The 12,036-nt window shown below is 53.8% G+C and overlaps 6 protein-coding genes across 6 annotated transcripts; 1 reads left to right on the top strand and 5 right to left on the bottom strand.

The window, feature by feature from the left end:
- Positions 1-368: 368 nt before the first annotated feature.
- On the top strand, positions 369-1,839 carry VDAG_09509 (uncharacterized protein; the record flags this gene model as incomplete). The annotated part of the gene is made up of 2 exons (XM_009658470.1): positions 369-518; positions 592-1,839. The coding sequence occupies 2 exons, from the start codon at positions 369-371 to the stop codon at positions 1,837-1,839; spliced, it is 1,398 nt and encodes a 465-aa protein (XP_009656765.1).
- Positions 1,840-1,958: 119 nt separating this feature from the next.
- VDAG_09508 (uncharacterized protein) lies at positions 1,959-3,581 on the bottom strand (the record flags this gene model as incomplete). Its single annotated transcript, XM_009658469.1, has 1 exon — positions 1,959-3,581. One exon carries the CDS (start codon positions 3,579-3,581, stop codon positions 1,959-1,961), a length of 1,623 nt encoding a protein of 540 aa, XP_009656764.1.
- A 1,018-nt stretch (positions 3,582-4,599) lies between these two features.
- On the bottom strand, positions 4,600-5,173 carry VDAG_09507 (uncharacterized protein; the record flags this gene model as incomplete). The annotated part of the gene is made up of 3 exons (XM_009658468.1): positions 4,600-4,635; positions 4,761-4,956; positions 5,034-5,173. The coding sequence occupies 3 exons, from the start codon at positions 5,171-5,173 to the stop codon at positions 4,600-4,602; spliced, it is 372 nt and encodes a 123-aa protein (XP_009656763.1).
- A 676-nt stretch (positions 5,174-5,849) lies between these two features.
- Positions 5,850-6,812, bottom strand: VDAG_09506 (5'/3'-nucleotidase SurE family protein; the record flags this gene model as incomplete). Its single annotated transcript, XM_009658467.1, has 2 exons — positions 5,850-6,568; positions 6,626-6,812. 2 exons carry the CDS (start codon positions 6,810-6,812, stop codon positions 5,850-5,852), a joined length of 906 nt encoding a protein of 301 aa, XP_009656762.1.
- A 2,057-nt stretch (positions 6,813-8,869) lies between these two features.
- On the bottom strand, positions 8,870-9,750 carry VDAG_09505 (uncharacterized protein; the record flags this gene model as incomplete). The annotated part of the gene is made up of 3 exons (XM_009658466.1): positions 8,870-8,998; positions 9,063-9,383; positions 9,574-9,750. 3 exons carry the CDS (start codon positions 9,748-9,750, stop codon positions 8,870-8,872), a joined length of 627 nt encoding a protein of 208 aa, XP_009656761.1.
- A 1,473-nt stretch (positions 9,751-11,223) lies between these two features.
- On the bottom strand, positions 11,224-11,958 carry VDAG_09504 (uncharacterized protein; the record flags this gene model as incomplete). The annotated part of the gene is made up of 1 exon (XM_009658465.1): positions 11,224-11,958. The coding sequence occupies one exon, from the start codon at positions 11,956-11,958 to the stop codon at positions 11,224-11,226; it is 735 nt and encodes a 244-aa protein (XP_009656760.1).
- Between the last annotated feature and the right edge of the window lie 78 nt (positions 11,959-12,036).

Genomic DNA, 12,036 nt, shown 5'->3' with positions numbered 1-12,036 from the left:
CCCAAGACAAGTCGTCGTCCGCAGGGCGCGCGGGGGTTTGCGTAGGGCGCGGCTACTTGCGGTCATGAGGTGCAGGTTCCGGCGGCGGCGGCCGGCGACTCCGGCTGAATCATGCAACGGTGATTGACCAACCCGAGGCTGAACCGAGACAAGCGTGATAATGAAAAAAAAGTCTTATCTCGCTCCAAGGGTCCGCTAAAGGCCCGCTAGGCCCCGCCGCTCTGATCAAGAGTTGACGACCAGGAGCATCTCCATCTCTACACCTTCTACCCTGCCTTCAACCTTGCCAGCCTAGCATCGCGAGCACCCTATCGTTGCCCTCGACTCGCCCTCGACTGACCTTCTTCAACACAGTCAGTCACCACATCATGGCCGAGACGCAGCCCCTCCTCGGCCCCCGGGCTGAGCCTCAGGACCCCCTCGCCTGCCTCGATGATCCCAAGCCCGTGTTCGACTTTGATCCCAACGGCGACTCGGACAACCCTCGCGAGTGGCCGGCGTCGTTCAAGCGGAACATTGTGGCCCTGCTCGCCTGCATGGGCCTTTACAGTCACCTTCACCTGCATCTCCGTGGTGCCTGTCGCCCATCAGATCGTCAGCGAGCTCGATAATGGCCGCCCCAACGACTCGGCGAGCGCCCTGCTCGTGACCATCTGGGAGCTCGGAGAGGCTGCTGGTCCTCTTCTGATTGCGCCGCTGTCCGAAGTCTACGGCCGCTACCCCGTCATGAACGTGTGCAACGTGCTCTTCATCGCCGCCACCGTTCTGGCCGCCGTCAGCCAGTCGTCGACTCTCTTCATCGCCGCCCGCGCCCTGACCGGTCTCGCCGTCGCCTCGAACGTTCTGAGCCCCGCCATCATTGGTGACATTTTCGAGCCCGACCAACGCGGCTCGGCCATGAGCCTCATGATGCTCGCGCCTCTCATCGGCGGCGCTGTCGGTCCCGCCATCAGCGGTGCCGTCGCGCAGACGCTCGGCTGGCGCCAGGTCCTCTGGATGAGCGCCGGTCTCGCCGTCGCTTGCGAGATCCTCTTCCTGACCTGCTTCCGCGAGACGTACAAGATGGTCATCCTCCGCAAGCGCGCGCCGGAGCTGTACCGGCAGCACCAGCTGGACCTGGAGCCCAAGGAGGCGAGCGACCACGGCAGCCTCCTGAAGCTGTGGCACTCGGTGACGCGGCCCATGTCGGTCCTCTTCAGCTCGGGCGTGCTCCTCGCGCTGTCCCTCTTCGGCTCCATCTCCTTCAGCTACTTCTACGTCATGTCCATCACGCTGCCCGACATTCTGCAGGACATCTACGGCTTCTCGCCGGCCCTCACGGGCTCGGCGTTCATCACCTTCAGCATCGGCTCCTTCGTGGCCATCGCCGTCTGCAACGTCGGCCTCGACCGCATCTACATCCACCTCCGCGCCCACGACCCCGAGGGCGGCAAGCCCGAGCACCGCCTGCCCCTCACCATCGTCGGCGCCTTCGCCCTGCCCCTCGCCGTCATGGCCTACGGCTGGGCCGCCGAGCTGCGCCTCCCCGTGCCCCTGCTCCTCCTCGCCGCCGCCCTGCTCGACGGCTCGCTGCTGCTGGCCATGGTGCCCGTGTCGGCCTACGTCGTCGACGCCTTTGGCCTGTACTCGGCCTCGGCCATGACGGGCGTCATCGTCACGCGCTGCCTCATGGGCACCTTCCTGCCGCTGTCCACCGGCCCGCTGCGCGCCCGCTTCGGCTATGGCTGGGGTTTCACCATTCTCGGCGCCGTCAGCCTGTGCTTGGCGCCTATTCCCATCTTCATCATGCGCTATGGCGCCACCTGGAGGAAGGCGTCGCTGTACTCGAGGGAGACGTGAGGTGTTTGGCTCTGGGGCTGCGTTTCGCACTTGGTGGTTTTTGGCATGGCGCATAGCGACGGCTGGGTAAAAGTTGCAGTATAGATAATGACTTGTTCTTAAAGAGAAATTTCTTGCCCTCAACTACTTTCAGAATCTGAGTCCAGATCACTATCGCTGCTGGAGTCAACCTCGTACACCGCTACCTCGTCATCCGATCGGGTGTTCCAATTGTCAAATTCACACCCTTGGACGCTTCCTGGGTGGCTTGTCCTCTCTGCACGGGCTCCATATTCTCTGAGGTACCGGCCAATGGCTTTGGATCGCACATTCTTGCGCCCCAGCCCATGAATTGACCGTATCCTCAGCCTCTCGTGAATGAACAGCGGACTCATCCCCTGAAGCAAGTTGAATCGGCTTAGGGGTTCTCTTGGTCCATAGAGATGCCCGTCGTGTACCCCTGAAGCGTTGACATCGGCACCTGCTTTCAAGAGATATCTCGTGGCGCGGCTGTCGTTGAGCGACACGGCGACCTGTAAAGGCGTGATTCCGAATCCTGCGGGGTTGGTCTGAGCTCCATTGTCAAGAAGCATCAGAATAATGCATTGATCCTGATCGCTTGTCGCCGACCGCCGTGGTCGCTGATGGTGGGGACAGTACAGCCCTCTTGGTTCAGCATGCGATGCAAGGACGATGAAAAGTATGCCCGGAATCTGGGGAAGAAACAAAGATCCAAAGTCTCGGCAAAGGTTGAAAAAAGCTGTGGCTCGCCAATGATCATTCCCATCCCCTGGCATGCCAAGCCTGGTAGCAAACCATTGAGGCAGGGCTCCCTCGAACTCGTATGTGGCAAAGGCCTCCTCGTCCGTTTCACAAAAATGCAAAGCATCTTTCCAGCGCTTCGTCGTCGTGGTTAACATTTCTACTTGTTCCGACACAGAATGGCGGAGAATAAGGTCTTTGGCAAGGTCATACAAACCAAATTCGAATAACCCCTTTGTAATCTGTGTGGCCCTCAACAGTTTCCCGTGCCTGTCCGAGTCAGCTATTCGCATGATCCACAGGTGTCCTTGTATCATAACTTCCAGATCGAGTGACTCGTCGCATCCTGCCTTGAAGAATAATTGCATGTTGCTTCGAGGCACTCCCTGAGTATCAAAGAATAAGCGTATGAGGCTCTGATCCTCAAGCAGTATACGTCTTTGTGCTAAAAGACGCAAACACCAGGCCACCTGATAACCTGCAAAACTGGTTAAAACTGGATGCCAGGGATAAGACGATATGTCGGCTGTACAACTCAGAGCCTCGTTCATTGCTGGCTCTATGAGTGCAATCAGATCAGGGGGTCTGAACCGTTGTGACGCAGTACTTTCAATTCGGTCTGAAGTGAGGTATTCAGCAACGGTGTAGTGCGCGAGACCAATCGTTGTCAACGATTCACTCGTTGCCGTAATGTTCGGCCACCAATCTGGACGATTGGGGACACGAGGATATTCTTCTTTGAACCGAACCAGGCAACCGAGGGCGTTGCGGAGATTTTGTTCCTTCAGAAGAAATTGAATATCGCTGGTTTGAGGGTCTCTTGTCTCCGGGTGTATTGCCTGGATGAGCACCCTGACAGGAATATCATTACACTGGCTGTGCAGAGTCTTGTGATGGCGAATCCAGGAGAGTGCATCCCTGACAAGAAGATCGTCTTCACCAATCTCCTCCGTAATCAGTTGAAATATCCTATCGTAGGCTGCATCCAAGCCCTTGGGCATTGTGAGCAGAGCTTGGCGAAGAAAGGATTCTCCTTTGGACTGTATCCGCCGAAGGGTGTCTATCTGGCAAACCGCCCAACGGAACCTTTTCGGTCTATCAGCGACGAACATGGGAGTTCGGGGAGTTGAAGGCCAAGACCGAGCTGGCGAAGTTCCTGGCCAATGTACTTAACATGCCTTCCGCCTTGGTAGATATTATGTCAGCTGCTTCATTCATGAAAGCTTGATCGAGATACTTGAAATCAGTCGTGCGGCGTCTTTCCAACTCGTTGAATGTAAATTTTTTAATGTCATCTTCCACAAAAGGATTAGACATGTCGACTGATGTCGCGAAAAGGGCCATGTTTTCATTAATATCCTCGTAGTCTCGACTGGTTGCAATGATCTTTAGTTTCTGAAATTTATGTTCGGTGCCAAGCTTGTGCAGCACTCTCAAAAGTTCGGTCCGTGGTTTGCTTTCATCTAAGGCGTCGATCACAATGTAGACGGAGTCCCACATGTTGATGAAGAAAGCCAAGCTGTCAAGCAATTGATGAACACTGGGCTGTCGGCCAGAGCGATAGAAGTCAACGACCTGTTGCGGAATCATCTCAGATCGCCGGCAAAGCTGATTGATAATCCAACGCAAGAAAGGTACCGTCTCATTGCAGTTGTGAGTATGGTGACAGTAGTAGTAGACATGGGCAATCGAAAGAGAGTTACTGCGCTGTGGCTTTCTGTTCGAGGCGGTTCCTATGCCGGATCGCAGTGCTGGCCAATCTTTGTGCATCAATTCCAGACTGTGGAACAGGTGAGAGGCCAAGACGGTCTTGCCGGCACCAGGTATTCCCTTTAGCCACAAACATTGTGGCTTTTCTGCCTCCGGATCTACCCACACTTGCCACGCAGGATCTCGGGAAACCCAGTCACCTGTGCCCTCTTCGTAAAAGGCATGTGCTTCACCGTGTATGCTAGACGGGTCGATAGTCGTGAGCCAATTCAATAAGTTGTGCCGTTCGGCATCTGGATCTTTGTCAATCTACTGGCCCGCCATGTCGTTACCATCGATGCCGAACTAATTGACTTGCCGGTTAGTTTCTTCTGGATATTCCTCACTGAAGTTTTGATCTCCTTGACATCTTTACTGCGCCAGAGTCAGACCTTGATTTATAGTTGCGCGACTTAGCACATGCGACGTACGAGATATTCACCCAGAAGGCCCATAGCGCGTGTCTTCTTCAAGGGCCATGCGAGACGGGTCGCGATATTTTTACTTCTAGATTTCATTGAGAGACGCGAATTGCCGGAATCGATATCTTCCGGCGGAGGCAGCATAGCCTTGAGTTGTGTCAGAGCATCGAGACATCCGGCGATGGAGCCTGACTCTCCCGACAGACTTAACAGCTGGTCAGATTCAAAGTCGGGGTCATGGTCGATGAGAAATTGCAAAATGTCACAGCGTTTCCGACAGACGTGATCTCGATGAGAAGCTTGCGAAAGTCTGCACGCGCATCTTGAACGTTTTCGACGTAGAATTTGCAGTGACTTGCGAGCTTCGCTGAGAGGTCAACAATGGCAATGATGCTTGCGGAGAGCCCAATGGCCTCGGCCATCTTGGTCGCTCAAAGACTGTCGCTACTCTGTAGGGCGCAGAAATCGTCCACTGGAGTCAACCTGCTGCTTTCAGAACCGAGGGCAGGCCTCTCCGCAACGAGCTTCTGGCGAGAGATTGAGAGAACTCGCTGACGGGTTGCGGGCAGGGGAAGTGCCGACAAGAAGAGGATAAGATCTCAAATTTGCGACACGAGAGGGGGTTGACCGAAGCCTGCACTTGCCGCTTGTCGGGGGCTGTGCCATGCTGTCGCACGAATGAGACATCACCATAGTATCCAGTGGCACGCCACATTGGCTGGCCAGCTGCAGGTTGGTTGTTATGCATAGGTCTGAATCGCCATCTTCCTGGTGCTAGAGCAGGCTGGGGCTGAACCGCCCATCACGGGGAAATGAACGTAGGCAGAGGCAGCCTGACTGGGAGCTGCCTTGGCGCATGTCTTATGGATGCCCGACAACCTAACCAAGGAGGATTGAACGACTTTTGAACGCCGGACTCCAATCACCAACACTGTTCAGTCCGCTGACGCAGACGCAATCCCTCATTCCGGTAGCCGGTATCTCACACTGGAAATCTATTTCACGGGAATGATAATCGTCAACTCGTCTTGTTTCTGAGTAGTCAATCTACCATGAAGCTATGTGCTAGTACTTTTTTAAATAGCGACGCACAGCCACCTAAGGCAGGCAGGTAGTGAACTTGGACAGCCTGGCAATGACAGGCGCCTGCTGCGCAGCCGAAGCAGTCGTCTTGTCGGCAGCGTCACCAATGCTAACGGTAGCGTAGCAGGCATCAGTCCTCAGAATGACGCTCGTCTCGGTGGGCAGCCTGGTGCTGCCGCAGCTGAGGGCGTCCTGGGCGGAGAAGATGCCGGGGTTGAGCCTCGTCAGGACGAACTTGAAGTCGTTGGCCGTCTTGCAGCGGTCATCGATGTTCTGGAAGTTGACGTTGAGCCAGACGTTCTCGGGGAGGTAGGGCTTGCCGCCGGCGACGACAGCGTTGACGAGGCGCGTCGCGAGCTCGGCGTAGACGGTGCTGCGCGTGGGCACGGGTTGCGTGTTCCAAGCGAGCGTGCCGCTGCTGGAGCCAGAGAAGGCGATGGAGGGGAGCTTGCGGTCCTTGGCGGCGAAGACGGCGCCGCCAACCGTACCCGAGAAGGGAACTTGGACCCAGATATTGGAGCCAACGTTGGGGCCAGTAACGGCGAGATCGGCGCCCTGGGGCCAGGACTGCTTGACGAAGTTGTCAATGCCATAGCGGAGAGCTGTCACAGGGAACGAGTTGACCCAGTGCAGATCGGGCGAGGTGGCGTTGACGCCAAGAGGACCGCTGTTGGCGGGGCACGAGTTGTATTGGCAGGGTTCGGTGCGAGGCTTTGGTTCCTCGTCGTTAGAGCCTAGGGTTGGTGGTCAGCTTTGGGGTTACACGGCAGACGACGAAGGGCGGGACGGACCACTGCCAGACTTGTTCTCAGCGGGCGCAGAGAGAATGACCTGGTGGCCGGCCGCCTTGAAAGCGGCATTGGCAGAACGGGCGTACAGTTCGGCCCAGCCATCATCGTTACCCTGAATGATGCGCACACCCTGTGCAATGGTCGCGAGCTGCGCCAGAACGGCGAGAGACGTCGCACAGACACGCATGTTGAGCTGTCAAGCTGTCAAGCAGTTTGTTTGTGGGGACTTGTGGGTGCACTGGGGGCAGCTAAACTCCTTGGCGAGTGGATTGTTGTGAGGATGATGGCTTCGTCCTTGGCTTCAACTTTGCAAGGAGAGAGCCGCAAAGCTTCTATTTAAGCTCTGACCAAAGGCATGACAACAGGCACACGGAGAACACCTGCCCTTTCAAATGAATCACGCAGCCCACGTGCATAATGTTGATTCCCAATTCCCAGGTGCTGGCATACTGATCGACACCCAATTCCGGCAAGCTCCATGCTGGCCCCCTCCAGCGACCAGGGAACTTGACTGATGATCGCCAGCCAATGACTCCCCCAGCATCCCGCATTAGCCAGGCCTGCCAAAGAGTTCCAGATCGCCAGGGGGAGCTTCTACGGCGTCTAGCCAACATCCTGTCATGGATTCGAAGAGCAAATGCTGCGCAAGCTGAACGCTCAGGCGCCATGGCTTGCGACACGTGCATGTTCAACATCAGCTCTGCCGTTCTCCTTCAAGTTGTCATGTCCGTGGTGGCTGCGGGGAGTGTTACTGCAGACGGGGTAGCTACTGTTAAGCGTGCCAGGCGCCCGAGTTGCTGCATCGGAGATCAGACCGATCGGGCTAGACCCAAGACTGGTTGGTGACATTGGCTGCGACCGATGACGGAAACCTAGACTTGCACATGCTTTTGTATCGTGCCATTCTTGTCATGCTGGTCGCCTGAGAAAGACATGTTGCGGAGAAAGCACATTCAAGTCTGAACGGGCAGTTCAACTCTTTTCCAGTTCACGTATCAGCTCCGAAAGATCAGGAGAGGCTGGCGGCTACGCTTGTGTCGGTTAAACACTCGTTTCATACAGATTACTGGCCCCCCCGCCCTGAACTGGCAGACAGGATGCATGTAGTGTGTCTGGCATGTGGTCTGGCATGTGATGATAGGCACTCGCCTGTGTGTTCGACGGACTTGCTTCCCCTGGAACAATTTGGCGACAGTTTCTGATCACGACGTGATCAGGACGACACAAGATGTACACGCAATACCTCATGTCGATTGATCAAAGGAGCCCGCCGCCCTCGGCAGATGCACAGATTCCGGCAGCCGGGGCAAGGCCCGGTATTTCTGATGACCCCCGCAATCCCCTCGCGACGCTATCAATAGTTCGTCGGCAAAACATCTCTTCGCTGAGTCGCGATCAGAGACATGGGTACCCGGCCATCAAATATGCCCACCCAGCCGCATTGTTCCTGAGGTAGCAATTTTTGACCGCTGCCCCGCTGCTGCGAAACCACACCGCAAAAGCGGTCCACTGATGTTGACAGCTGCTATTTATTGTCTGCTAAACACGATTGCTGGTCCCCAGTTGCGACACGGCGAGAGAAATGTCCGCAAAGTCGTTGCTGCAGTCAATAGATAAATGCCAGTTAAGCGCGCATCTGAGATCTATACCTGTGAAGTCCTCCGTACACTTTGTACTCTCGTGGCATCTGTACCCTTTGGAGCGCTCCCTGGCGTGCGGCGTCTGTTCGACTGATGGGTGTGCTCAGGAGAGGTATCAATAATGCATTGTCCAAACGCTAGTCGTCTGGTAAACTGGCAAGGGACTTGCAAGCGTTGGCTCGAGAGCCTCAATCTATACGTTCATTTGATTAGCTACAAGTGATTGCAGTTTGCTTGAGCATAGAATGGACAAAACTTGACACGAAAAACTTCAAGCTCTCTCAAATGCGACTGGATGACATTTTCCGTCAGTCGGTCTATAGTGACGACACCCTAAGGAACATAAGTTGTATGATAGAGATGCGCCAGCATGTACCGAAGAACGCTGGCAAGCAGTATTAGCCAATGTTCATTTGCGCTACTTCCCAGATTTACTGACTGCGGATACTGCCTATGGAATATCTCTTTCCTCTACGCACCCACACGCTCTGACAAAAATCTTGTTCATAATGGGTCACTGCTCACTCAAAGGATCTTATGAATACCTGTTCTTGTGGTTGGAGATGCTACTTGTGCAAGTGCCGCTACCATGCTCATCTACGTATTATAGGTCTTTGCGCATGAAAACAGTACGAGGAATAGCCCCATAGAACTGTGTCTCAGCTTCATAAAATCCTGGCTCAGTGTGTACGAGGCGATACCCTCTCCTGGCATACCAATCCTGGTTGGCGACCTAATACTCAGAAGTCAGCATGCTTTCCAAGCGATTGAGAATGATCCGCAAAACCCTTGCTCACCTTTGGCTTTTGAAATTTAATCTGGTCGTCTTTGAGCAGAGTGTCCAGCATGAGCGTTGTAGCAGATAGCGGTGGTGACGTAGCCATGCCTTCTAGTTTATCCATGGCTGCTCTGCCGATGCCGCTGGACCGCAGAGCCTTTGAAATGAAAAGACTTTTGATCCATAGTGTTGAGCCCTCGGGCAAGTTAAGGTTGAAACCACGTGCTTCAAAATTTGATATATCCAATGCAATATGGCCGACTGGGAAGAACTCCTTTCCCGACGGCTGTAAAGTGAGACCCCGGAGCGTGGTACAGGTGTCTAAAAGAGGATCGCTTTGCTACATCTACTTATCAGTTTTCATTGTCTCATTTGAGTGAAACCAAATACCCTTACTTTTGGATGGGCCGATTTATGCAGCTGAATCATCTCCCCTGCTTGTGGGTCATGAGATTGTAAAACCTGCGACTGCGTTAAGCAGGTGAAAATGTTGATTGCACGTGCCTACTCAGCAATGTTCGGGTACTCACCAGCCAGTAAATACACTTGATCCCTCCCTGTTGGGCCTCTTTCCAGGCACCGGAGGGTTTGTCGATATGCCAACCACAGTCCACGCGTTGCTGGGTGAGCCGGTCAATGTGTTCAGGGGAGAGTGGATCCCATGGGACGAGGGCCACGGTAGAGGTGGCAGTGTGTTTGACGTGCATATTGGAGATGTGATCTTGATGTTCCACGTTTTGGGATAATGCTGTCTAACGCCAAAGGCTGGAGGTCTCCGGGCTTTTGTTACTGGCACCTGGATGAAATGGCATCCAGGAATTACAGTTATTCGAGTTCAGCTTTTGACCACAAGACGTGACTGCCCTACCCCGCAGAATGACAGGTTGACTCACAAATTCGATTGAGAGCCGACGATAGCCCGCCGCTAAACCTTATTGATGATAGAAAGATCATGATCGGAAGACTTGTGGACCTTCCAATTCAGGGGGTACATCCTCCATCCCAGACCTAGTCGGGCTCTTTCTTTGTTACGTGCTGTAGATGAATACAATGGGTATCAGCTATTTCTGCCATACACAGACATGCAATTCTTCATCAGATGACCAATTGCTCCATAGGAACATCTGCTTTCAGGTATCCTATGCTCGCTGTGTTCGACGCCGCAGCAGCTCCTGGCCACACTCCAGCTCGGAGCGGTGCGGGGCGTCTTATATATGGTAGAATATGGTTCATTCAAAGTATGGTAAGGTAGGTACTATATCGGGGTGGCTTAAATACCATTCATCTTTAGGGCGATCTACCACGGTGACCGACCTTTTCCTCATTATCGCGCTTCATAAAGATAAATCCGAGCCATCATGTCCAAGACAGGCGGATGTAACAACAATGAATCTATGTCGAGATTACTTGAATCCCTAGCACCGTTTATTCTTACTTTACACTTTAGAACTTAAGGTCCTGTGTTAAGGATTATGTGATGCGACACTCTGAAGACATCTTAGAGTCAATTGTTAGCAGAAATGATATGGCTGCGGCAGCATCATTTTGGCCTGGATTGTCACGTCTTGTCACTCGTAGGTTGGAGTTGTTTTTTTGCATTCTTGCATTGAGTGTGTCGGTCTGTGTATTGTCTGTTTGTAAACAGTCTTGGCCCACGAGTTTCAGCGTTCACCAAATATAACATACAGCACACCCATGTAATCAATTGCACCACATTGATTGGACCCGGCAACAGCACTTCCTTGCAACACAACACATTAGTATCTCAAGCTTCGAAAGCGATGAGTTCTGTGTGAAACATTATCCGCGAAGCTAAGAAACAACCATAGTGTTCCTGGATAGACATGCGCTTTGGATCATGTCATCCAATCAGGGTCGGAGCAAGGTACTTGAGCAAAACGGTACACGACAAGCTAGAATAATCGCATTAATGCTCTGTTTATAACAGAAAGCCGTAATTTTCGATTGTTATGAGTCCTACTCTAGCTGAAGGAGCAGTGACACAAACATGACCCAATGTAATAATAGACCTTCCAGCTACATCCAAAGCCCGATACTGTAGGTTGTCTTCCAAGATGTTTTGTCTGCTAGTAATACAAAGCTTGAGCAACAACCCTCTTGCAGAACTGAGAGTTGTCGTTTGCATGTTGGAGCAGCCGCGGACAACGGCATGTGGTGGACTAGGGGCACTCGGCAGCCGCGCCGGTGCTGCATCCCTCGTTGACCGTGTGACCATTGGTGATAGGCCAGTCAGCGTGTCCAGAGCCGCCCCAGCCGTCGTACTCAAAAGTGGCCGTGCATAGCTTAGTGATCTTCTTCCTAACCGTTCTGCTCTGACTGTCGGACCAGCCCATGAGCATCTGTGTCCAGTAGCTGCCTTTGCTTCTCGCCGGCACAGTGCACCTGGTAGCGCCGCCGATGGACTTGGACTCGGACCAAGAGTAGCCGAAGTTGAGGTTGGGCGCAGCATTGATAGCTCTCTTAACCTCGGGGACCGAGTCCATTCCGAAGCCGATTGAGAAGGAAGTGGTCTGGGTGCGGCCCCAGTTGAACTCCTTGATGCATTCTCCGCTCGATAGTTCACAGTAGAGGCAGCCCGAGGACTTGATCCACGGTCCCCACCATGTGCCCGACGCGACGACGCGGTGCTCGCGGTAGGTATACGTCTGAGCCTGGCAGGTGCCGTGGGCCTGGCGAGCGACAATGGCTGGTCCCTCGACAAGAGAGAAGGTCGAGCCGCAGGCAAGGGTCGAGTTCTCGGCTTCCCAGTCGTGATTGTCGAGAAGTTTCTCAATGCATGCGGTATCATCGACGACATCGACTATCGCCACGTCTTTGGCGGCGGCGGAGGCAGCAAGAAGGACTGCAAGTGAGCCTAGCCCGCCGAGCTTCTTGAAGTACGAGAGAGAGACCATCTGGAAGCTTGTCAGGAAGGCAACCCCTTCAGTAGAGAGAAGAGCACATACCTTTGCGAATGTGGAATCGAATTGAAT

This window comes from Verticillium dahliae, genomic scaffold (genome assembly GCF_000150675.1).
Source record: "Verticillium dahliae VdLs.17 supercont1.26 genomic scaffold, whole genome shotgun sequence".
NCBI classification, from domain to species: domain Eukaryota; kingdom Fungi; phylum Ascomycota; class Sordariomycetes; order Glomerellales; family Plectosphaerellaceae; genus Verticillium; species Verticillium dahliae.
Note: the sequence above shows the minus strand (reverse complement) of the source record. Positions and strands in the feature narration are given on the sequence as shown.